Here is a 24,366-nt window from a genome sequence, read left to right as displayed (position 1 = left end):
CAAGGTGGTAAAAAGATGTTGACCTGTTTAGATGAAATTACCATTGACCCATTGAAGCAAAGAGCATGTATGACCAATGTTCTGTTCTGTGAGGGAGGTTAAACTTTATGGAAGTCAGTTTTTCCAGTTAGGAAGCAGAAACCATCCTGAGCCATTGTGCAGCCTGATTGATGTTTGTCTCAGAACAGCAGAACTGGCAGGCCCGCTGCTGGTGGTGGTACTTAAAAATGAAGTATAACATTTGCCAACGATTCTGATACGTCTGACACACCTGCTCATATCAGTGAGGAGAACAGGGCACCAGTGATGGCCGTGCCAGTTCTGTTGTTTCTGCACAGCGTTGGGCTGTGATTGCAGGTCCCAACAGCCTTTAGTGGGACCTAAGCATGTGGCATGAGGGTTACGTAACATCAATGGACTCTTTGACCTCATGCCAACCTCTTGAAGTCTGTTCCTGACACATTTTGTCAGAAACATCCACGAATAGCCCGATGTGGGTCATTTTGTGGGGCACATGTGATGCTCCTCCTGTTCCTCGGGAGTAGATATCTTTCCTCCTGCTCGATGCTCTGTCCTTCTACACCAAACTCTCCTCACTTGTGTAACGGCCCGTCTCTGGTACACACAGCAGTGTCAAGAACACACACAAAAAAGGCTAAACTAGAGAAAAAACAGTCAGTATGGATAAGGAGAACGCTAATCTATTTAATTTGTGTGAATTGTTGTTGCCTCTACTACAAGCAGCTGAACTGGAATCACACTATTTTACATAACATTTTCATAACAAACACTTCATTGCATTTATCTCATGTTTTAGTTTCAGAATGAAACAGGATTTTTAAATTAACTCCAAAATCAAACTCCAAACAGAAATTTGATCACTTGTTTCCACGTTTGAAAGGTTGTTTCGGTCACATGTGCTGCACAATCTGTGCATAACTGCTCGGTGTCTATGATTTGCAGGGTGCTTCTGGTACTCTTGGTGCAATGGGAGCTCCTGGTCCAGTGGTAAGTTAAAAAACACAGTTAAAAAGAGAGGATATTAGTCTGCTGCAGAGATACTGACTCCATCTTTGGTTTCAGGGACCACCTGGGATGCAGGGAGAAAGAGGCCGAGCCGGAACGACCGGCTCTGTGGTATGAGACAAATAATTGAGCCACATGACAAGAAAAGGAAAAAAAAATGCAAAGATATGTTTCCACATTAAGTTATTTATCTTAATCTGTGTTTTTCTCTTAGGGTAAACGTGGCACACCCGGCCATGTTGGTAAACCAGGTCCTCTGGTAAGATCTACTAAATCTACTTTTTCCAACTCTTCTGACCACACCGAGGGACACACCTCCTTTCAGACCCTGAGATTTTTCCAAAACATAAAAATATAATTTTAATCCTCTAACATGCTTCTTTTTTTAGTGTCTAGCACATCAGAAAATAGAGAAAAATCTCCCTTGTGATTTGAAAGCAGAAGTTAATATCTTTAATTTGCATGTTTTGACTGAACAAAAACCACATAGGACAAAATACTGGATATATGATATTACTCATTATTAAAAAAAAAACCTTTAGATTAGTTAATTTAATTTGTTTAGTAGAAAAATACTGTTGCTGTTTCCAATCGCAGGATGAAAGTGCAAAATCTGATGGACGATGTAAGTAAAAAAAACAAACCAACTGAAGTCTTAAAAGGAAAAAAGAAACAAAAACACAAGGAAACAGAAGAAAAGTAACTCAGGTAGCAGATAAAAGCAAAGGGGGACAAGACAAGAGTACCGATACACTCAACAGGAGAAAACCAAACCAAACTCCATAGAAACAGACCAGAACAGTGAAGTTTTCCAAAAAATCTCCAAAACTCAACCAATACAGGAAGAAGGAAACTCTGAGCCAAAGCATCTTTATAATCAGTCCGTCATCAACGAAAGGACAGAAACTCAATCAATGGACAATGTGGGTTTATTATTAATTTATCTGTTCGATAAGGGGCTCCTGTTTTAAACTGCACATTTTTTATTACCACATTTACAGCCATATGTGGTGTTAATGTTAAATATAAATCCTCAAATCAAATCCACAAAGTTAAAATAAGATGTTGTATTTAAATCCAAATGTTTGTTGTTAAAAGTGAAGACATCAGGTTGGTGGTTCGATCCCTGGCTGCTCTGATATGGATGCCAAATATCCTTGGACAAGATACTAACCTCAAAGATAGAGAGCACTTGTGTAGAAAAAGTGCTTGTGTGAGTGGGTGTGAATGGGTGAATGAGGCAAGTTGTATAAAGTGCTTTGAGTGCTCAGGTAGAGTAGAACAGCAGTCCATTTATCATAAAACACTAACCAGTGGCTAATATTTGTCGTGTTGTAATTTTGTTCACGTTAACCTGAATATTTAAATGAAAATTGAGAAAATTAAACAAAATTAAATTTAAATTATCAAGAGTCTGAATGTGTTCTGACAGCATTTCAGCATTTGGCGATGTTTTTATCTTCAGTCATTTTGTCCCTGTCAGCTTAAAGTTGAGGCCATGTTTGGAAAACATATCCAAATTAAAAATTGTCATGCCCCGTCAAGAGCATGGCAAACCAACAGGTGGCGATATAGCCCAAGAAATGTTAACCTATCAGGAGCCAACAAACAATAACACGGTGCAAACTTCGTTGTGAGACAAAATCTATTTTGTTGGTCCACACATAAACACATAGTTCTTTTTTTAAGCTCAGTTTTCAGTGACCTAAATCCCATTTACCAATGGAAAAAACATCAAGATGAGTGGGAAAAACACCGGTGTACATGTGGACAGTCTGAATAATTAGTAATTCAAAGAAAAATTGTATTGACATCCAGCTGTATCCGTTTAGGAAGAATTAACTTGGGGATGTGTTTTTTTTTCTTATTTCTTGCTCCACTGGATTAAAATGGAGGTCCCGCTAGTTTTTTACCTGTTGCCATGGTAAATGTTGGATAGTTGGTGTTGATTGGGCTTAATCGAATCAGCCTATCTGTAACAGGAAACTCAGAGTTACTTACCTGGGCTCTCACAGACCCAGTCCCTGTCTTTGAACCAGCAAAAAAATCACAGCTTCGTTGCACTCGATCATAATAATTTTGGTTGCTCTGCGGTCTCCAACCACTGTTATCCTCAGTGTGACTGCAGTACAGCAAAAAATAAAACTTTAGCTGCTAGAACAACAGTGAAAACCAAACAGAAACCAACACACAACACAAAAACATCCACCACCACTACATTTATCCTGTAGTTGTTCTTAGTAGCCCATTTGTTTATATTTGGAGCACCATTTACCCAGATTGTCAACAAAATATCAGATTAGATTTTTCTTAAGTATTAAACATACTTTCCTTTAACCACAGGGGCCAATAGGAATCCCTGGTATACCAGGATTTCCCGGTAACCCTGGAATGAAGGTGAGATTATTTGACGCTTGAATTGTAAGGAGTCTGTTTTCATTCTCAGACACACTTCGATTAGTATCTAAGTGACAGATGTTTCTGAGTCACTGAAGTCACCCTAGAAGTACTTTAATATTTCCTGAATGTACCTGCTGGTGTAGGGTGAAGCGGGACCGACAGGGGTCAGAGGAAGTCCGGGACAGCAGGGGCCAAGGGGCGACGTTGGGCGTGTCGGGCCACCTGGACCCATCGGACAGCAGGTGTTGTACTTTATCATTCTTGTTGCTAAAATAGCTGTAGACCCATTCTGGCCTCACATTACCACTATTCCCAATTAATATTTTCGTTTTTGAACAGGGCGCGTCAGGACAGGATGGAGCTCTGGGTCCCCGCGGCTCAGCGGTAAGTGATTGCAGCAAAGCTCTTTAACCAGCTGATCTTTGTCTACAAATGTCTTACAATAAAGGTCTTTATTTAATCTATTGCTGCTCTGTCACCTGACCAGGGTATAGCCGGTCTCCAGGGTCCACCTGGTATGGTTGGTCCCCCTGGCCCCCCCGGCCCCCAGGGTTCAACAGGAGCTCTTGGAGCAAAAGGCCAACTGGTATGAGCTCTCATTTTTTTAATTTTCTCTCTCCCTGTCATGTGAGTCTTCATTTCTCTATCCTAAAATATCTGTTTTAAACTCTTCTTCAGGGTGATGTTGGAGCTCCTGGATTCAAGGGAGAGGCTGGATTGAAGGGAGAGCGGGTAAGACCAAAGCTACCCCAAAATAAAGACCCTAAAAGTTCATCTTAGATGTTATTTTGGTGGTTAGGTTAAGGATTTGTCAACTGATTCAGTGGGTATGAATTTATGTTAGGGTGACCATGGTGCACCAGGTCCCTTAGGGCCCATGGGAGAAGATGGAAAGCGTGGACCCCGAGGCGATGCTGGATCCATCGGGCCTCCAGGATCCCCAGGAGAGACAGTGAGTCCATCAAGAATATTCACAGTCCAGTCATGTATAATATATTTAATGTATTCCTTTTTTAACTCGAAACTACACGCTGGAAACAAGACAGACTAAAGCTTTCTTTTTCTTTGTTAAAGGGACCACCAGGAAATAGGGGTTTCCCTGGTGCTGACGGTTTACCAGGCCCAAAGGTGAGTATTTATGACTCTAATTCGCCATCAGGTTCGTCACATTCATTTCTGTGATTTTTGAATATTTCACACTTTCTCTGAACAGGGAGCCCAGGGCGAGAGAGGGCTGCCAGGATCTTCAGGCGCCAAAGGTTTATCTGGAGATCCAGGACGCAACGGAGAGTCGGGCTTGACAGGAGCTCGGGTAAAGTCGCATGTTGTAATTCATTGCCTAGAGCAGAAGGTTTATTTCATCCTTTTGCTCATGTTTGCAGGATTTTGTATATAAAAGTGAGCGTCTGACAACCTCTGCTCACGAGGGAAATGATTCTCTTCTGAGTGGTTGGCAAGTGGTTGCTGCAGGTTGATGACATTTGCTGTGAAGCTGAAAAGCCAAAGTCATGGCAGCATAGAAGCCAGTCAGTGAGTACCTGAAAATCTCCAGTCGCAGGAAAAAATGTGTATTCCAGAATTATATTGGTAATAATGATTGATGATATTGGCTGCAAAGAGGTATTCGGTGCTGGTTGGTTGTTAGCAGGTTGCCTGTTATTTACATGGAAGATATCGATTTGTCTGCAAACATGTGATAACTATTCTTTGAGTCATAGTGAAACTTGAAAAAGTTGCAACACAACCTGGAGAAGTAGAAACTTGACTTTCAAAGTAAAAATTGAGCTTTCGGAAATGTGTTGGCTGCAGCAATAAGGCACAACGTTTACTTTGAAGGTCAATGTCGAGGAGCAGTTGGCAAGTGTTTGCCTCCTGCTCCTCGACATCAGGGCAGCAGGAAAGAATTGTCAAATCATTTTACCCATAACAGGCCCACTGTACACTTAGACCTTAATGACCCCGCCCTACCAGATACCTACCTCGGCACCTTTTACTCTTTGAGGCCACCAACCACAGGAGGGTGCACAGGCTAGAAAGCTGCTGGATCAGACAAGGTACCAGTGTTGAACAACTGTGCAATACAATAAAAGGATGGTTAAATGGTGATATTTAACTTCAGAGTAAAGACTTCTGACCTCAGCAGCCATGAAATCCTTCAAATCCTTCAAAAGCAGAGGTCCCAGCATCATAACTGATCCTTCTCAACCTTCTCACAGCATCTTCTCTATCACAGAATGCTAAACCAGAACCTGTGATTTCAGAGTGTAAACTGCTTTTAAGTTTTTATTAGGCACAAGATTTTATTCTGCTCTAATAGTCGCATTTTATTCTATACTGCCTCTTGATTCTGTTTTATATGACCCAAAATCTCACGTATGATCCATATTTATTCTGTTTATTAATATTTATTATGGCACTTTATTGTGATTTAGGGCAGGGATGGCTCAGTAAGGGCAGGGATAGCTCAGTAGGTTGAGTGGTTGCCCCATGATTGGAAGGGCGGGGGTTCGAATCCACTGAACAGCTACCATGAGGTACCCCTGAGCAAGGTACTGTCCCTACACACTGCTCCCCGGCCGCCTGCTTAGTGGCGGCCCACTGAGTGAATGGGTCAAATGCAGAGAAAAACAAGTAATTTCCCCACGGGGTCATTATATAGTATACATTATTTATTATGGTTCAAAGTTCAAAACTCCAGCAACTGCTTGCCAACTGGTCAGGGAATGCACAGATTCATCTATTCAGATTGCTGCACTGCAGGCTGCTTCAACAGCAAACTGACTTAAAGTTAATCTGAAATTAGTTGGTCTTTAGGTGTTGCATCTTCATTAAATTATCCTTGAGAAACTTGCATGTGCCTGAATTTTATGGCCATACTCTGTTTTAAACTGCAATCTTCAAGAGCGATTCTAAGTTGGTATTTAAATAAACATGCATAGCAGAATTAGCTAGTGACAAGAAGTGCTAGCTTTGCTTGGAGTCTTTATAATGCATATAAAAAACTGCATATAAAAAATATGTGGCCTTGCAGCCTTAAACCTGCATTCCTACTTATGACCACTGGAGAGCGACCTTTCTACTTAAAAAATAAGTCAAGTTATGTAAACATGTATGAAAGAAATTATTCTACTATGACTTCAGTAACCTTTTTCGGATGAGCTTATGCTATCAAACACAAATCTGAAGTCTGATTTATTAAAATATAGTACTTAGTTTGCAAATTATGGTCCCCAATAGAGTCAGAAAGGATGATGAAAAAAAACCTCAAACTCACCTGAACTTAACCAGAAACTCTTGTTTCATTCAGCATTTAAAAGACTTGTTTGTGTTACTTCACAGGGTCTCACAGGTCTCATAGGTGCCCAGGGAGCAGAGGGGAAGCAAGGACCGGTGGTATGTAATCAAATGCATTAACTTTCACCACTTGTAGATTTGCACACACATGCTCAGCAGTAAATGTGTTTCTGTCTTCTCAGGGATCCGCTGGAGACGACGGCAAACAAGGCCCAGCTGGTTCAACTGGAAACAGAGGCCCAGCTGGGCCGATGGGCCTGCCGGGACCAAAGGGCTTCCTAGTCAGTACGAATGAGTGTGGCTAGATAAGCCTAATGAGAGAAGCCAGATGAATATATTTGTAAAAATAAATGCAAAAAAAGCTCCATAATAACACAAAATATGCTGATTGATGGTCCCTGTTGTTTTTTAGGGTGATGCTGGGAAGGCTGGAGAAGCTGGAAGTCCAGGAGCTCCAGGTCAAAGGGCAAGTTGATACAAATACAGCTCATACTTCCTGCTGAGGCTTCACGCTCTTCATCTCAAGCACAAACATGCTGATAAATGCTGCTCTTTACTGTCCTCTAGGGACCAAATGGAAAAGATGGAGAGAGAGGCGCCGCCGGCCCACCTGGCCCAGCTGTAAGCATCCGTATCAGCTGAGAGTTTCTCATTATTAATAATGTAAACAGTTATGTTTTTAATATAATGTGTTTGTTTGTCCTGCAGGGTCCTGCAGGGAAGAGAGGAGAGCAGGGATCTCAGGGAGTGTTTGGCTTCCAGGTACTCTTCATCACATAACGCAAAGAATTTAGTTCCTATCACTGGAGCTCAATCTCACTTTTAATTCTTTATTTTATTTATTTAACCAGGTAAAAAAGGAGATTGGCCACGATTAAAGTTCTTCTCTATTGTTTTTATGATTATAAAATAAAATAAAAACTGTTTGGGGTGTTTTTAGGGTTTGCCCGGAACACCAGGCCCACCCGGAGAGTCAGGAAAGCCAGGTGACAAGGTACGACTCGGGTATTTTAAAATATTTTTCAAGTTAACCCACATAATATAAATTGTGCAGGGACTTCTATACAGCATGTAAAATCTGCTTAATTTTTTTTTTTTTTTTTTTGTAGGGTCTTGCAGGAGAGATTGGGGAAGTTGGCGCTACAGGACCAAGAGTAAGTCCGTTAGTCCAATTTCCACTTTTCTATTGCTCAGTTCTGAAACTTCAGATCATCACAGTCCAGCTTGAAACATGAACATTTTCTGTAACCCACCCATAGCTCTAATCATCGTATGAATAAGAATTTCGGTGCATCCCTTTGTGTTTTCATTGATTGATTTTGATCGTCTGATGATTGTTATAAATTTTACTTTTCTTTTCGGTTGAACTTGTTTCCAGCTAATGATGATGAGCTGTAAGAGTTAAGGATCTAAAATAGAAAACAAATATTAGTTTCATAACTTATTGATCATTTAGTAGTTGAGTTTCTTCTTGAAATGTCAAAAGTTTTAAAAAGGTTTGATTTGGTAACCAGTCTGAAAGGATTTTTAGAACATAAATGGAAATATATCCTAAAATTGTATAAAATGGGATTAACTTAATTAAAAGATGCATGTATTATTATTATATGTGAAAAAACAGCGAATACAAAATGTTCTTTTTTTTTTAACTTGTTCGTATTTTATAAAATGTCAAAACCTGTAGATTAACATGCAGCAAAACAGATTTATTTAAGATAACTTATAAAGATAACTCTTTATTGTCATTGCACAGTCATGCTTAGTACGATAGTACAATGAAATTGGAAAACTGTTGCACGTTAGCACTAAGCACATCCAGTGTTGGGAAGGTTACATTTAAAATGCTACAGATTACAGAATACATGGCTGTTAAGTTACTTAATGTGAGTAACGTATTCTGAATACTTTGGATTACTTGATATATTATCATGCTTTTTACAACTACATGAATGTACTATTGCTGTGTGATTTCTATTACTGAAGTCTTCTCGCCACCGAGTTAACTTTGTTAGCTGGCGTTAGCTGAGGTTAGTTCATGGACTGCAGACTGTTAGACTTGATGGATAGAATTAAAAACCTGCTAGCTGCAAATAATCATGTGCAGTTCTGAAAGCAATACCAACTAGATTTTGGTTGTTCTTGCAGGGAGAGAGAGGTTCTCCAGGAGAAAGAGGTGAAACTGGGCCCAATGGGCTGCAGGGACCCAAAGGTAGTCCAGGTGCACCCGGACCAGATGGGCTAAAGGTATGGTAACCATAAAACTACTGATGCTTAACCCTGAACAACAAAAAGACTCATTGCTTGCATTAAATTGTTTATAATAAGCCTTGCTGCTTACTTTGCACATTTTAGGGTAGCCATGGACCCAAGGGTGCTGCTGGAGAGCCAGGAGGTCCAGGACTTCAGGGGATCCCAGGAGAAAGAGGCATACCCGGATCTTCAGGCCCGAAGGGAGATGCTGTAAGTTAAAGAATACATTCATTACACCATCTCCAAAGAAAAAGACAGCAGCTTTACCAATAGCATGACTGTAAGAGGAGCAAAATGTAAGGTACTGTGAGACCTCGAGATATTGGGGATAATCAGAACCAAAGGAGGGAAAACTAAGAAACCATTAAGTGAACCTGATTTGTTCTAACAGGGCGCTACTGGAGAAAAAGGACCAGAAGGAAAGGCGGGGGCTGATGGAGCGAGGGTGAGTCCCCATAACCGTGATCCTTACTGCAGATGAAAAAACTGTGTGTCGAAATATTTCACTTCACCTGAAGCAAGTTTGTGATTAAATCCAAATATAAATCCCTCGAAATTCTGCTGGTTTACTTTATGATTTCTCTCCAAGTCCACTGTGCAAAGACAAAATCAAGATTGTTAATGTGAAAAACAACATATGAAATCATAGTCTACTAATAAAAATAAAAATAAAATTCACTACCTGCAGCCTGCAAAGACTAATATATGTCTAAATTATGTCTAATATATTTCCTCATGTCATTGCACCAGGGGCTTCCTGGTCCCATTGGACCTGCTGGTTCCAGTGGACCAAACGGAGTGAAGGTAAGCATAAAAGCTGTTTTTCAGCCCAGAAATGTGTTTGTTTCAGTTTAATGATTTATCACAAAGCACAGCTACAAGATGATTAACAGTGACCCTGCACTGTTTCTGTAAAACTGATTTAGAGCTCTTCAAGTCCCGTAAGGTGATTTTGTGATGATTTTATGATAACTTGTGAACATTAGATAAAAAATATATTGTTTGAGGGCTTTAAGGACTTTGTATTTATGTAAATAAACTCTTGTTAATAAATACTGGTTATGTATTTTTGTTTTTAAATATTTACAATATTTCATTTCAGGGTGAAACCGGCCCATCCGGACCAACAGGGCGCAGAGGAACAAGAGGAATCGCTGTAGGCACAATATTTTATTTTACATTTATTTGAGCTGATATTCACTTTTTTCAATGCTGTAATTTCTTCTTGATTGTGTGTATTGGTGTGTGTGACCATGTTCACAGGGATCTACTGGTGAGCCTGGTCCAACTGGTGCTGCTGGCTTCCCTGGACCTCCTGTAAGTGGCCTGTTACAGTGTGACGCACAAAACCACCGAAGGATTAACAGAATATTAAACTAGAAGGTAACTGAAGAGAGATTCATCTCTTTTTTTCTTTCCCAGGGTCCTGATGGTCAGCCTGGGGTCAAAGGTGAAACAGGTGAGACAGGTCTGAAGGGAGAAGCAGGATCACCTGGACCTCAGGGCGTGGCTGGAAAACCAGGAGAACAGGTACGCTGCCAAATGTTTTAATATATAAAATCTGAAACAATCCTTATTAATGTGGGTTTACAGTTTCTGTGAAGCAGAATTAATCACAAAGTTTTAGTTTTACATGTTCCAGTCTGAAAAGTACAAAAGCAGTGCACATATATTCAGTATCAATGGCTCTAATAAAAATCTTAATTAATATGAAAAGGAAAAATGCCTCTTTTTCAACACTTTCAACACATTTTTACAACACTGTGAAGGAGCCACCCCTCTTTTTTGAAGGATTTATTTGAAAGTTTTCACTCATGCATTTGTTCTTAGGCAAGCGTCACTGGACCATGAGGGTGATTGGCATGCATTTCGTATGTCGCTTGGATGTAATTGGCATACATTCTGAGAGAAAAAAGTGTCTCTGGTTATGCTTTACTTATTTTGAGAGCTACATTTGACCTTCGTTTCTCTTAATGAGTAACTTGACAGGAAGTAGATGGGTCGCGTGAAAAATTGTCCTGTGTCTGTGTTTTTCAGGGACCTGTTGGTGTGACCGGGCTGAAAGGTGGCAGAGGAACAAAGGGTCCAACGGTGAGTATTTTGACCCAGACAAGGCTCTCCAAAACTCGGTGATGAACATATTTGAGGTAAAACTTGTCTCCTTCCCACAGGGCTCCCCCGGTTTTCCTGGATTGCCTGGAGGAGTTGGTCCACCTGGTCCTCTTGTGAGTTCCGTATAAAAACAAACCTTGAAGACCTGATGCACAAAAACATCCAGTTTTCTTTTATTAAGTCACTTTTATGTTTGTATTTCAGGGTGCAGTTGGAGCAGACGGGCCTATAGGTGCTCCAGGAAAGCAGGGTCCTCCCGGGATTCGAGGAGAGAACGGAGGTCAGGGACGTCAAGGCGAGCATGGACCTCCAGGGCCACCCGGCGGATCTGGAGAGAAAGGAGAATCTGGAGAGGACGGTCCTCCTGTAAGATGAAGTTTTTTGTTGTTGTTCAAATTCAGAGATGTTTCAGTTGCTCATCAGCTCTGGTGCTTCTCCGTCAGGGTCCTGATGGGCCTCCAGGACCTGCTGGCGCTGCAGGGCAGCGAGGAATTGTCGGCCAACCCGGAGTCAGGGGAGAGAGAGGCTTGCTGGGACTGCCAGGTCCTGCTGTGAGTGCTCCCGCTAATGTTTCCTCTTTATTGTTATCGCTCACAAAGGCAACTTGCTCCTCAGCAGTGCCATTTTTTATGTTAGAGTTAGATGAGGAGGTTTGTGTTTATTTGTGCCTCAGGGTCAACCGGGAAAAGCAGGAGCACCTGGACCTCAGGGAAGCACTGGTCCTCCTGGGGGTATCGGTTTACCAGGAGCCACTGGGCCAAGAGGAGATCCTGGACCCGAGGTTTGTCCTTGAGATGGAGCTGTATAAATCAAATCTGACTTTTATTTAAGCGGTTTAAGGCTTCAATCTAAAGTGACTCTCATAAAGTGCTGTTTATGTCTAGAAAACATAACTAGAATGTTTCTGTAGCTCAAAAGCAGATTTCTTTGACTGTTCAGTATTCACCAACTTATTAAAAGTTTATTAAGACAGCAGTTTTGTCACATTTCTTTTAACCTTTCAGTTACAGGCTTGCAGGTTTGTGGCCTTTAGCAACGACAGCACATAAAATTTGTTTTCAGTATCAGTACATTCAGCTAAACACCTGGAAATCATAGTGCCATGTGAGTTTTTGTAGATGACTCAGCCTTATATATCACAGATCTGGTTTTTCCTTCCTCTTATCAGAAGTGAACAATTTCTTGTTTTGTTTTTCTCAGATCTTAAGTTTCTAATATCATTTGTTTATTCAGGGTATTGTTGGAGCTGAGGGGCCTCCTGGTAAGGACGGCCTAGTCGGAGAAAGGGTAAGATAAAATGTATAAAATGTATCTGTGTGTTTGTTTTAGAGGCTTGGTGTGGTCTAATCTCTGGCCTGTTTGTAGGGTGACAGGGGCAATCCTGGCCCAGAGGGTCTGGCTGGTGGTCCAGGGTCTCCAGGTACTGAGGGTCCAGTGGGAATAACAGGCAGTCCAGGTCAAATGGGTGTAAATGTGAGTTTAACAAACAGATCAACCAGGACTACAAAAACTAGAAGGTCTCTGAAAAAAAAATGACCACAACAAAGAGGGATAAATTTCTAACTTTTTTTTTTTTTTTTTTAAATCATGGATGGTACCAGATGTAAAACACGAGGACACAGCCATGTGGTAATTAACATGTAATCCAGCAGCCTAGTAATACTGATAATGATGTCAGCCTCTCATGTTTACGCTGTAGGCTCCACAAAACGTCCCCTCAGAAGTCTAAATCAGGCCTTTCAACTTTAACAGCTGTGTAACTGACAAAGGTGTGAACAACTGACAGTTAATGAGTTATGGCTCATTTAAATGCCATTATCTGATTGGTCATCTCCTTCCTGTCTCTGATTGGTGGATACTTTTGATGTGTTTTCACTTGCATTTCAGATAAATGGCTGAATCTGATTGTAAGACTCCTTGAAATGGACGTACACAAATGTAATCCTGTTGAGAGTTAATTATTTATTTATCCATACAGTATTGGATAGATATGTAATTCCAGCTCAGTTTAAAGCCAAATCATTACAGCTGCAGTGTCTCAGCTGCCATTCATAGTTTAAAGCTACTCTCACTCTCATGTGGACACACATAGTAATGGGCAACAATCCCAGACACCAACATAGACACTTTGTTCTTTTGCTGATTTTCAAAATAAAAGTATATTATTTATTTTACTGTGAGTACCCACTGTTATCTCCCATCAGATATTTTAGCCAATTAATTTTTTTAGTTCTCTTTTTTTTAACAGCAAGCAACAGATTAAAGTTCAGCATTAAACTCGAGCTACATCTTTAAATCCACAACTGTTACGTCTCTTTTGACTTTAGGGTGAAAGAGGCCCTCCTGGACCCCAAGGACAGCCAGGAATACGGGGAAAAGTTGGCCCTCAAGGACCACAGGGGGACAAAGGGGCTGCTGGAGAGCCTGGGGAGAGGGGTCAGAAAGGTCACAGAGGATTCACCGGGCTCCAAGGCCTGCAAGGAACAGAAGTAAGAAAGATGTGTGGACATTAAGGTTACATCATGGAAACAAGAAATTAGAAGTTTTAATGTACTCCTTTGTGTTTTAGGGTGCCACAGGAGACGCAGGAGCTATAGGAGTCGTTGGACCAAGCGGTCCGAGGGTAAGCAATAATCAAAATCACATTAAAAACTAAACATAATTTCTCTTCCTGTCGTCTTGTGAAAATGTTTTTCTGATATCCACACAGGGGCCTCCTGGAGTGGTCGGTCCTCCAGGTAAGGAAGGAAACATTGGCCACCCTGGAGCGATGGGTCCTCCTGGAAGCAGAGGGAGCAGCGGAGATATCGGAGCACAGGTGAAAGAAGCGGGAAAGAAGCTGTGATTTTTTTTTCCTGCATAGATGAAACAAGCGTGTACAAAAATTTCCATTGTGACATATTCCAGGAACATTTCTGCACTCCGCAGTCAGACTTTGAGCACTTTACCACACTTATTTTATCAGTACAAAATACATTTATGTGCTTGTACAACGGTTTTCTCTCTGGTTCATGCATTACATTGGATACATCTGATAAAATTACAGTGAATGCTGTTTGTTCAGAACAAACGGGGAGGCCAGACAGACACGGGGGCACGACTGGGAAGATGGAAAGATGTGATTTGGAGCTATATAAATAAAACTGAATTAAATTGCATTGTAAACAAAGCATCATTCTGGACAGAGCTTAAACTTGTTGCTTTTAGCCTGTGATTTCTCAACAAAAGCATGAAAATATTAGCTGAAAACTCACGTTTGCCAATCGCCAAAGATTCGGTGGGATGGATTTTCATCGTCACAGCATAATGAATCATATTTTAGGATGGCAATGTGATACTTTACACCTAAAGTTAAAGTTAGAAGTCAAAGAGAGATACTCAATAAAATTTCAAGAGGTAGAAAGTCATAGTAGATCATCCTCTTTGGATCAAAAATAGCTTTATATTTTAGTAACTAGAAAGGTAATTAATCATTTTCATTATTCAGGGCCCACCTGGTGAACCAGGCCCCCCTGGCCCTCCAGGATCCCCAGGACCTCCCACCTCACTTTCTGAAGACCTTTTTGCTGGCCTGGTCGATTACGAAGCACAAGGAATTCCTGAAGCCGTGGAATTCATTGAGGATGCTGTGGCCGCCGAACCTCCTCTGCTTCCCGAGTTCAACAAAGATGAAGCCCTTCCCAACAAGAACTCGGCCACACTGCGGGCAGACACCGGCATCCACGCCACGCTGAAGAGCCTCAGTGGAAATCTGCAGAACTTCCGCAGTCCTGACGGCAGCAAGAGGAACCCTGCCAAAACCTGCCAGGACATCAAGAACTGCTACCCACAGAAAAGCAGCGGTCAGGATCTGCACTTCTTCAACCATTTACTGGTTATTAGATTTTGATTTTTCTACAGTTTCAGTGATGGCGCTTGTATTTCTCATACAGGTCAGTACTGGATTGATCCAAACCAAGGAAGCGTAAAAGATGCCATCAGGGTCTTCTGCAATATGGAGACTGGTGAAACCTGCATCTCTGCCAACCCACCCAACATTCCCCGCAAAGCCTGGTGGACGAAATCAAGGCCCAATGACAACAAACCCATCTGGTTCGAGGCTGACATGAACGGTGGCACCAGGGTAAGGGGTGGATGCTTTTCTAGAAGTGGCATGCATGGTGTAGTTGCTTAAAAAAAATCACTGAGCTGTTCATATGACGTGTGATTTCAGTTCCGCTACGGCAACAAGGAGGAACAACCAAACGCGGTGGCCGTGCAGCTGAAGTTGCTACAGCTTTTGTCCAAAGAGTCGCACCAGAACGTCACCTACCACTGCAGGAACAGCGTTGCTTACAACGACGAGAACAGTGGGGATCTGAAGAAAGCACTGGTCCTCAGAGCCTTCAATGGTCAAGAACTGAGAGCCCAAGGCTCCAACCCGCTACGATATACTGTCATTGAGGACGGCTGCTCGGTGAGTCTTCGATAAAATGCCTAAATTAGTTTTTCCTGGAAAATACACTGACTGATGTTTCTGTTGTTGTCCTTAGAAATCAAATGGCGCATGGGGTCGGACGGTGATTGAGTACAGGACTCAAACTTCAACCAGGCTGCCTATCATGGACTTGGCCCCCATGGACATCGGACAAGCTGATCAGGAGTTTGGCCTGGACATCGGCCCTGTGTGCTTCTCATAAAACAAGAATCCCCAGCACAGGGTTGACTGAAACTGAGTAACATCATCATCAGGGATTATAGGGAACAGGACAGGGAAGGGGGGACTTCTTTTTCTGGGAGAAAGACGAAGGCCAGATGTTTCACAGAAGTTGCTGAAGCACAGCGAACGAGAGCTTCGCAACCGCTAGGATATAATTTATTCACCTCGTCGATAAATTCACCGAACTCTAGACAAGTTCTCTGCAGTTTAGATGGAATGTAACCTTGCATGAACTGTGGAAAAGTCTTTGCAGACGAGTTAACATAAGAAGTGAAGGTTTACAGTGAATAAAAGCATTCAAACCTTTTCATTTTTATGGCTTTTTTTTTCAGTACATGCACATCCAAAGGCCAGGATAGAGAGACAGAGAGAGAGAGAGTTAACAGTAGTTTTTAATTTTCATTGAAAAGTATGTTTGAACTAAATTATTAAGTTTTGTGCAGAAACTCATTTAGCGGAAACCATTTGTATCTCCTTTTTAACACGACTGTAAATGCGAGGAATGACTGTAAATGGCAAATTATTTGTTTATTGTTGACTATGGATGTTTGAATAAAATGTCTTTCTTTGGACTGACTCTGCTCCTCCTCAAAACCAAAGCGAGAAAAGGTGAATAAACGTTCATTTTGATTGAAATTATGCAGGGTCACGAGTGCCAAAATGAAATTAATACATATGTTAGATTATTAATCAATTTTAATTAATTCATTTGAACTAGAAGTGATTAATTAAATATGTTAATACTTAATATCAATTTATTTCATTTACAACATTTGATACAGTTATTTAATTACAATTTTAATAAATAATTACATTTAATGAATTGCTTGTATATTTAGTTAATTTATTTTGGCCCTCATGGCCCTCCATTCTACCCAACTCAAAAACCCACTATCTCACCACTAGAGGGAGCCAGTGCTTTAGATTTCAACATCTGAGCACAACAACCCAGGTGGCTTGGGTAAATAAATGCTGATGATTTTGTTTTATAGATCCTCCATTATATAAATATATATTTAAAAAAAATTACAAATCCAATATAAGTGTATACTTATTAATCTGACTAAATATTTTTCCAATGGCAACACTTTTTAAAAAAAGACAGCCGGAAAGAGAGGGAGCGGGAAGGCGTCCTTACAGGAAGAAAAAGCCAAAGGTCAGGCAGCATATGTTTCTGGGTCGACCTCTCCTCTCCTCGCTTGCTGAAAGACGTGACACTCTCGCCATTTCCTGCTGCCCGAGCTCGCTGCACATCTGTCGAGGTGGTCATTTTTAGTCGGGCCCTGCTATTTTCATTTGAAGTGTGGAAAGTTGTACGGAGCCAGATTGACAAGTGTGGCTATGCACACGTTTCCATCAGTTTGCTGCAAAGAACCTTTGCTGTAAATGCAGCTCGAGTTTATCCACTTTGCACCTTAGATGTACGTTATTTCTGCAAGTAAAATTCAGCAGGAGTAATTTAACAAATGAATCCCTCACTGCTTTACAAATCAAAGACATGAACAACTCTTATTCATTTATTGTACCGTTTTTAAGACCACGTTGAGCATATTACCTCATTGCAATGAGCTTATATCTTATATGTTTATACATATTCTTAAAATATGTAAATAAAGATCATTTTTATTTGCATTTAATTGATTTTCTTAAAATATCAAGAATGGCTATGCTGTGTATCTGTCACTGGTGGGTTTTATCCTGCCTGTCATGCTAATGCAGGAGCTAAAACTTAAGGACTGAGTATGCATATAAGAGCATGTGGTCTGCATGTAGTCTGTGCATTTCTGACAATCTGACAAACCAAAATTTATGTTTCCCCATTTGCATACCTTTATTCAGCTCTGATTTGCTCCCTTGGGTCCAGGAGACTGGTCAACAACCAGCTGTCACTGAGTAAAATTGGTTGCAATTCAATTTGTTTCAATTCATTTTTACTTATAGCACCAAATCACAACAGCAGTCACCACATGGCGCTTTGTATTGTAAAGACGCTACAAAAACATAGAGGAAACCCCACCAATAAAAAACCCAGCTATGAGAAAGCACTTGGTGACAGTGGGAAGGAAAAACTCCTTTTTAACAGGAAGAAACATCCAGCAGAAAAAGGCTCAGGGAGGGACGGCCTTCTTCGGTTGGAGTGGGGAGTTACTGGCTGTTAGCACATTACCGGGGTTGCCTGTAGAGAATAGCGTCTTAAAAAATTATATTTTGTGTCATGAAACAGTTTCTATGAGCATGCAGATGTGAACATAGAGACACTGTCAGCATGCAGGGTTTGGAAATTTAAGCTTTGGACTTAACTTTTGGCTGATGGCACTAAATAAAAAGTGAAGCTAGGAGGGTGTGATAGATGTTTGAATATTATAACTAAGGCAAATCAGTATAACATGAAAACAATTCATGTCTATCACCCTGATGGAGCGCTAAATGAGCACTGTATGAATGCATATCAATAGTGTTATTATTATAAACGGGCATGTGGAAGTGCTTGTCCCCAGAAACTGTGCAGTCTTCTGCTAATCTCAGAGAGGAAGTCATTCCTCATCTCCTGAGGAAACACTGCACATGAGCACCAAGGCTCCTTCTCCTCTTTCCACGCCCTCCCGCTCACATGCATGTTTACATTTTGGGGTTTTCTCTGCAAGGCTTTCTGTGCCTGCTTCACCGAAACGACGGCCGCTGCAGTCTGCGACCCTGAGATGACTTGGCAGCGGCGCCCAGATCCTGACTGGGGTGTCCTCTTGTTCGCTGAGGAGCCTCGATGAGATTTCCCAGCTACACCTTTTCCTTCCTGTGCACCCTCCAACCCCACCTCACTGACGCCCCTCTAAAAAACACTTAAAGCACACTGGGAAAGGAGCATGAGAAAGGATCCAGCCTCTGGCGTGAGTTATTCTCACTGGCGTGAAAACTCTGGGCTGACAACAAAATTCTCACCATTGAAGGACGGCGTTCAGTTTTCTCTGTCAACAACAATTTGTTGGATATCCAGGGAATATGTTTTCTTGGTATTTCTTCTATAGCCTTAGCTTAATCTCATCTTTATTTCTTTTACAACTTCCCTCTGGTTTTTAAACACCTCCCACTGCAAATATCACTTTAATTGACACATTGTTGCCTACAAGGGAAATATTGTATTGAAAAAGTGATGTTAAAAAAATCCTCTGAACAATGGTTTTATAGCCAGAGATTGGATGTTAATCATATTACAGACAAAAACAGCAGAACTGATTTAAAACCAAAGTATTTTGAATGCAGCCTCATTTTCCAGACCCTACGGTTTGGTGGTAGTGGACAAAGTTTCCCTTCAGGGCTCCAGGAAGTCCCCTGTGAAACAATAGTGAGTGTTGACTTGTGATTTTTTTAGTGGCAGTTTGGTGAAGCAGCCAAAGCACCCCAATGGACACATTGGAGAGTATGTGAGTTTCAGCATGATCAAGAACTGGAAAAACTAGAGACTGAAGCACCAACCGTCATGGCTGCTGACTCTTTTCTGGGTTATGAGTCCTACACATACTGCAAAACTCTATTGGAGGTCTCCCCCAGATGGGACTCAAACCCATACCCCCTGGTTTATGAGGCCAGGGGTGAGTTGTGCCAGTTTTTACTTAAAGTGACTTTAAAGAGAGGCCATGAAAGTAATGCTTCCACCTTTCAGGATGTTGTGCATCCCTGGGAATAATCACTTTGGATGTGAAATATAGCATTTAAGAAATATAGCTTTCTGAAAAAAAGGTGGTCTTGCAGCACAACTTGCCCCCATTGTGGGGTAAGTTGTGCCTTTGAAGAGAATGACTTGAATTGTGCCACTGATTATTAAAGTAAAACAGTATATTTTGATCTCAGAAATTGTAATGCTCTATAAAAGCTAGACAAATTCAACACAAAATTACTTATCTAAGGTTTATTTAAAGTTATTTCACAACATCAGAGGCCAGTTTTATACAAGTCAATTGTGCCATATGAGCACATCAAAGTCAGTTTTATTAAACAAGGCCTAGTGTCACATGAACACATGTTCAGAACAAAATGAAACTCAAATGAAGACGAAATTAACTGCAATTCTCTTCACAGATCTGGTCTATTTCATAACATCCCACATGTTGATGCTACCCACTGCTCCCCTCTGGCTGTGGGTAGTTTTTTATGCACATCTTCTCTAGGGAAGACTCCGTCATCATTTTCTTTCAAAGTGAAAATGAGCACCAGTGTCGACACCATCAACCGTCTCAACCAAAGACTTGATTGGCCGGTCCAGATCTTTTATATCCTTTTATAGCCTTGTTTCTTTTCCATCTACCTTGTCCTTTACATGTATCGTTTTAACGTCATCCTGAATACGTTCATCTTCCTCGCCACCTGACGAATGGACTTCCCTTTCTCCACTTCATTCACTCTAAAGGAGTGGAAGCCCTGCCTGTCCTCCTTATTATAAGTTCGTTGCATTATGGTCTATTTCTATTTTTGGCCTGAAATTAAGAATGTCACTGTGAAAAACTGTAAAAATACAACCTACAATTACAATAAAAGAATATGTTTAAAATATTTATAATTTGGGGGAGTTGTGCCACTGGCCAAACTTAACCCAGGCCCCTTAGCACAAATCATGCCAACCCCAACATTTTGAAAAAAAAAAAAAAAAAAAAGCATGGCGTATAGACTCATAGTGTAGCTTAGCAAAGGACTAGAAAATTTGGGAAGTGTTTTCAAACTTGTCTATAACTGTTCAGACAAAAAAATCAGAGAACCTTGATTGTAGAAATTTTACAGTTTTTAAGTGAGCTTATTTCTCATGCAGTGAGGCTCTCTTCTTTGCAGGATGAGTAAAATGGCTGACTCTTCACAAATGTACTGCCACTTGATCAGTTTCTTCTATGGCTTCCTAGAAAAAAGGGGTGGCACAAATTACCCCACTTTCCCCTACTGAGCAGAGGTCTTGAGCCACATCTTATTTCTTCAAGAAGTCAGACTTTCTTTCATTTTTAAAAGTGCTGTTGAGCAATATTTCTCCAGGCTTTTTGAACGTCTTTCAATGTGTTTCTTTGTACATTTGCTGCTTTTCCACTCTGACCATTTAGGGAGAAATGTTTTCGTTGGTTAAGCCCATTTAACACAATATATGACTCATTCAATCATAAAACAAAGTTCCTAACTCAAGAGATGAACCAGTGTTGTGTCTGCACATAAGAGCTAAGACTCAGTGTGTCCTTAAAAAAGATTTGAGGAAACTGGACAACACAAGTTCAAGGCCTAAAAAACAGAAATGGTCTCACTGGAAAGGCGGCTGTAAAGAAGCCTTCTTAAGAAGGGAAACAGGGAGAAAAGGCCCAAGTATAAAAATTACACAAGAACAGGACTGAAAATCAATGACAACAGGTCTGATAGGTTGATGAATTGGAAAGGTCTGGTTAAAATCCGCGCCAATATGTTTTTGTATGCTATATTTAAAAGATGATGGAGGCTGTGTCATAGTTTTGAGGCTGAATTTTGAACCAATGGTGTTGGAGATCGTGTCAAAAATAATGGAATACGACCTGGAAAGCCCGGAGAACTATTCCTAAAGAAATGAGGGTTGAGTCAACATTTTTGCACAGTACTGTATGTTACAGTAACGACTCCAACTATCAGCTGTACTTCTCTTTGTTCTCATTTTGGCTAAAGTGCGCTTTTTTTTAGTTGTTGTTGTGGGTTTCATGACAGCTTAAAAAAAGCCAGCTGTGTTGTAAAACTCTTTAGGGAAAGCAAACCTTTTTTTTGTTTTGGTTTTTTTTTGCATCAACACTTTCATTCACATGACTAAAAACGTCTTTTCTTTTTAAGCAGTTAATGCTGTGACGGCCTTTAACTTCCAGCTGAAGGTCAACAGTGGTGTTTTTCAACACCCCTGTGCCGTAAATCCACAAATCCGCCTTTTAATTGATTTAACTGATTAGATATTTTCCAGGAGAAACTCACTCATATGGTGTGACAGGAAACATTAAGAATAGATTGTAAACCTAAACCGTGGGAACTCACTGACATCACAAAATTTCAATCAGATCTGAATCTAAATGGTACTCTTAAATCTGTATACAGTACTTTCTAAAAGTATGATTTTATCTGGGTTATTGTTTAAGATCATGTATTGTACATGCCAGAGCTCCAGGCTGGTGTTTTTTCTGTTTTGTTTTGTTTTTAATCTCTTTTTGAGGTGGTATTTAAAGTCAAACGTCTCACATACACACAAAAGGCCAGTCACTTTTATGGATTCTGCTCCTAACACACCCCTCCTCCTCCAGCTGTGATGGTAGCTGATCAAAGGGGAAATGGGCCGCTATAGAATCCCACCTTTTCCCAGATCCTGGGAGGAGCCTGCGCCTGGTGGCAAAGAGAAGAACAATGGCAGGAAACTAGGAGAGGAGCTAGGGAGTTCCTGTTGGCAAGATGATCCCGAAGACGAGAGTGATGGCACGCCTCGTACAAGTGGACACTGGCCCGCTGCCCTGAGCAGGAGGAACTGTGCTCTTTAAAACTAGAATAAGGTTATTGTTTGAGATGTTTTCAAGAGTTTGATTCAAAATAACTGATGTTTGCAAGGAGGGATGTCTTAGATGTCCTGCTGCAAAATGTAAAACAACAAAAAACAAACTGAATATCAGAACACAATTGTTTGCAAGGTAAACAAATGGTAGATGTTATACTATGGTTCATTTAGACTAGCATCAAGCAGGGCTGAACCTAACCCAAGGGGTACTGCTGCAGTGGGTGGAGGTAGATGGAAAGATTAGCTCAACTATTACAGTTAGAGAATTACGTGGATCTTAAGTTAAATCTAAAGTTAAGGAGTTCAATTGAACAGATAAGGAATAATTAGGTGACTTTTTTCATGTTTTCAATGTTTTGATACTAGTGTCCGAACAGATTGCAACATAAAAAACTGTTGCGTGATTTGCCTCCAGTAATCTAAAGACTGATTTCCATCTATAGTATTGTCTAAAGGATTAACGAAACACATGCAAAAACAGAGTCTGTAAAATTCTAATAAACTTGAAAGGCAACATTTGGTGTGACCACCTTTATTCTTCAGCAGTCTGAACTCTCTTAGGCAGCCTTCTTTTCATGTCTTTAAGTCGTCTTCAGGAATAGTTCTCCAGGCTTCTTGAAGGACATTCAAAGCTCTTCTTTGGATGTTTCTGCCTTTTGTTCTGTTCTCTGTCAACATGATCCCACACTGCTTCAATGATGTTGAGGTCCGGGCTCTGGGGAGGCCAATCCATGACTGATAGTGCTCCACTGTATGTTTTTATATAAAAGTATGATTTCACTGCATTGGCAGTGAGTTTGGGATCATTGTCATGCTGAAAATGAAGCTGCTGCCAATTAGATGCTTTCCAGATGGTGTTACACGGTGGATCAAAATCTGAAATTTGACAAGATCTCCAACACCGCTGACTGAAATCCATTGATTTGAACAAAGAATCCTGTTTTCAGATTTTTTTGTCCTCTACTTGTTCAGTTACCTCAATTTTTAAGGACACATTGCACACCACACTGATATGCAAAGCTTTCAGCTATTATCTCTCTGGGAATCACCTTGTTGGTGGAAAAATACTATTTTATGTCAAACTGAGTAATCTTTGGCATTTTTCACAGATTCAACTAAAGAAATGGAAACAAATGTGTTTTTGTGACAGGCTGCTCGTAACAAATTTCCTTAAGTCAGAATTTAAACTAGTTTTGCTAGGTTGTCTGTTAAATGTCTTTTTGTGCTTGAAGGATTCATAAGTCAGTGTTACGTGGCTTAACAAACAAAAAAATTCTTTTGAAAATGGTCAGGTACAAGGCCTGGACTGAAAAATGAGTAAAAAAGCAGTTATGTCCAAAGAAAACCTTGACAGGCCTTCAGAAAGCTTGGAGAAACATTGCTTAAGATTACTTTTTTAAAAGTGGCAAGAAAGTCTGTCTTTCTCCAAAATATAAAGAAATGAGGGTTGGCTCGAGACTTTTGCACAGCACCTGTGATTTATTTTAGCTGAGCTCACTTTTGGATTTTACTTTGAAATAAAATTATTAAGCTGACTAGTTTGACACCTGTCTGGTTATATGTGCCCTACTGCAAACATGATAAAAATGCCTCACCCTACAGCAACAGAGTATTAAAGAATATTTTTCCTCCAAGATAATGGCTCGAACGTCATACAGCTGCAGAGGACAAAAAGAAAAACAAAAAATGAAACAGCTCAGTAGGATTAATTAATACTGCCTTAAGAAATACAGTATTCTGTCATGGGTCCTAGCTACACCCCTGGCTGGCTAGAACTCGGGAAATGAACTCTCCACATGATATATTCACACATTTGATCGTGACATTCCTTTTGGAGCCTCTAAAGTCGACAACGAAGTGTTGACATCACGCTGTGATGAGTCGCTTAGATAATTCATGACCTTGCAGCGGTCTGAGAGGGCCGTGCAGCAAGCGGCAGACTTCCTGTGGTCCCACCCAGGCCCGGGTCACATCCACACGGCCGGGGCCACATCGCTCACCCCAACCCTTGTGCTGTACACCCTCCACGCCCTCAAGCACAGCCAAGAACTCATTCCATTGT

The 24,366-nt window shown here is 40.8% G+C and overlaps 1 protein-coding gene across 3 annotated transcripts in view; it reads left to right on the top strand.

The window, feature by feature from the left end:
• Nucleotides 1-16,353, top strand: part of LOC146547286 (uncharacterized) — a 35,254-nt gene extending 18,901 nt beyond the window's left edge. For all 3 annotated transcript variants that reach the window (XM_085264530.1, XM_085264532.1, XM_085264533.1), the window contains 39 exons: nucleotides 964-1,008; nucleotides 1,084-1,137; nucleotides 1,241-1,285; nucleotides 3,370-3,423; nucleotides 3,570-3,668; nucleotides 3,766-3,810; nucleotides 3,914-4,012; nucleotides 4,105-4,158; nucleotides 4,271-4,378; nucleotides 4,501-4,554; nucleotides 4,640-4,738; nucleotides 6,766-6,819; nucleotides 6,903-7,001; nucleotides 7,133-7,186; nucleotides 7,288-7,341; nucleotides 7,429-7,482; nucleotides 7,661-7,714; nucleotides 7,830-7,874; nucleotides 8,866-8,964; nucleotides 9,073-9,180; nucleotides 9,362-9,415; nucleotides 9,721-9,774; nucleotides 10,073-10,126; nucleotides 10,234-10,287; nucleotides 10,393-10,500; nucleotides 11,008-11,061; nucleotides 11,142-11,195; nucleotides 11,287-11,448; nucleotides 11,526-11,633; nucleotides 11,756-11,863; nucleotides 12,316-12,369; nucleotides 12,448-12,555; nucleotides 13,410-13,571; nucleotides 13,652-13,705; nucleotides 13,793-13,900; nucleotides 14,570-14,924; nucleotides 15,015-15,205; nucleotides 15,296-15,538; nucleotides 15,615-16,353. In XM_085264530.1, the coding sequence (XP_085120656.1) occupies nucleotides 964-1,008; nucleotides 1,084-1,137; nucleotides 1,241-1,285; nucleotides 3,370-3,423; nucleotides 3,570-3,668; nucleotides 3,766-3,810; nucleotides 3,914-4,012; nucleotides 4,105-4,158; nucleotides 4,271-4,378; nucleotides 4,501-4,554; nucleotides 4,640-4,738; nucleotides 6,766-6,819; nucleotides 6,903-7,001; nucleotides 7,133-7,186; nucleotides 7,288-7,341; nucleotides 7,429-7,482; nucleotides 7,661-7,714; nucleotides 7,830-7,874; nucleotides 8,866-8,964; nucleotides 9,073-9,180; nucleotides 9,362-9,415; nucleotides 9,721-9,774; nucleotides 10,073-10,126; nucleotides 10,234-10,287; nucleotides 10,393-10,500; nucleotides 11,008-11,061; nucleotides 11,142-11,195; nucleotides 11,287-11,448; nucleotides 11,526-11,633; nucleotides 11,756-11,863; nucleotides 12,316-12,369; nucleotides 12,448-12,555; nucleotides 13,410-13,571; nucleotides 13,652-13,705; nucleotides 13,793-13,900; nucleotides 14,570-14,924; nucleotides 15,015-15,205; nucleotides 15,296-15,538; nucleotides 15,615-15,761 (3,609 nt within the window). In that variant the 3' untranslated portion in view covers nucleotides 15,762-16,353. The remainder of the gene's footprint in view (nucleotides 1-963; nucleotides 1,009-1,083; nucleotides 1,138-1,240; nucleotides 1,286-3,369; nucleotides 3,424-3,569; nucleotides 3,669-3,765; nucleotides 3,811-3,913; nucleotides 4,013-4,104; nucleotides 4,159-4,270; nucleotides 4,379-4,500; nucleotides 4,555-4,639; nucleotides 4,739-6,765; nucleotides 6,820-6,902; nucleotides 7,002-7,132; nucleotides 7,187-7,287; nucleotides 7,342-7,428; nucleotides 7,483-7,660; nucleotides 7,715-7,829; nucleotides 7,875-8,865; nucleotides 8,965-9,072; nucleotides 9,181-9,361; nucleotides 9,416-9,720; nucleotides 9,775-10,072; nucleotides 10,127-10,233; nucleotides 10,288-10,392; nucleotides 10,501-11,007; nucleotides 11,062-11,141; nucleotides 11,196-11,286; nucleotides 11,449-11,525; nucleotides 11,634-11,755; nucleotides 11,864-12,315; nucleotides 12,370-12,447; nucleotides 12,556-13,409; nucleotides 13,572-13,651; nucleotides 13,706-13,792; nucleotides 13,901-14,569; nucleotides 14,925-15,014; nucleotides 15,206-15,295; nucleotides 15,539-15,614) is intronic.
• Nucleotides 16,354-24,366: the final 8,013 nt, after the last annotated feature.

This window comes from Mchenga conophoros, linkage group LG23 (genome assembly GCF_057382185.1).
Source record: "Mchenga conophoros isolate Kocher_MC1m ecotype Shallow Benthic linkage group LG23, M_conophoros_male_GT1.1, whole genome shotgun sequence".
NCBI classification, from domain to species: Eukaryota; Metazoa; Chordata; class Actinopteri; order Cichliformes; family Cichlidae; genus Mchenga; species Mchenga conophoros.
This window is presented reverse-complemented; position numbering and strand designations above follow the sequence as displayed.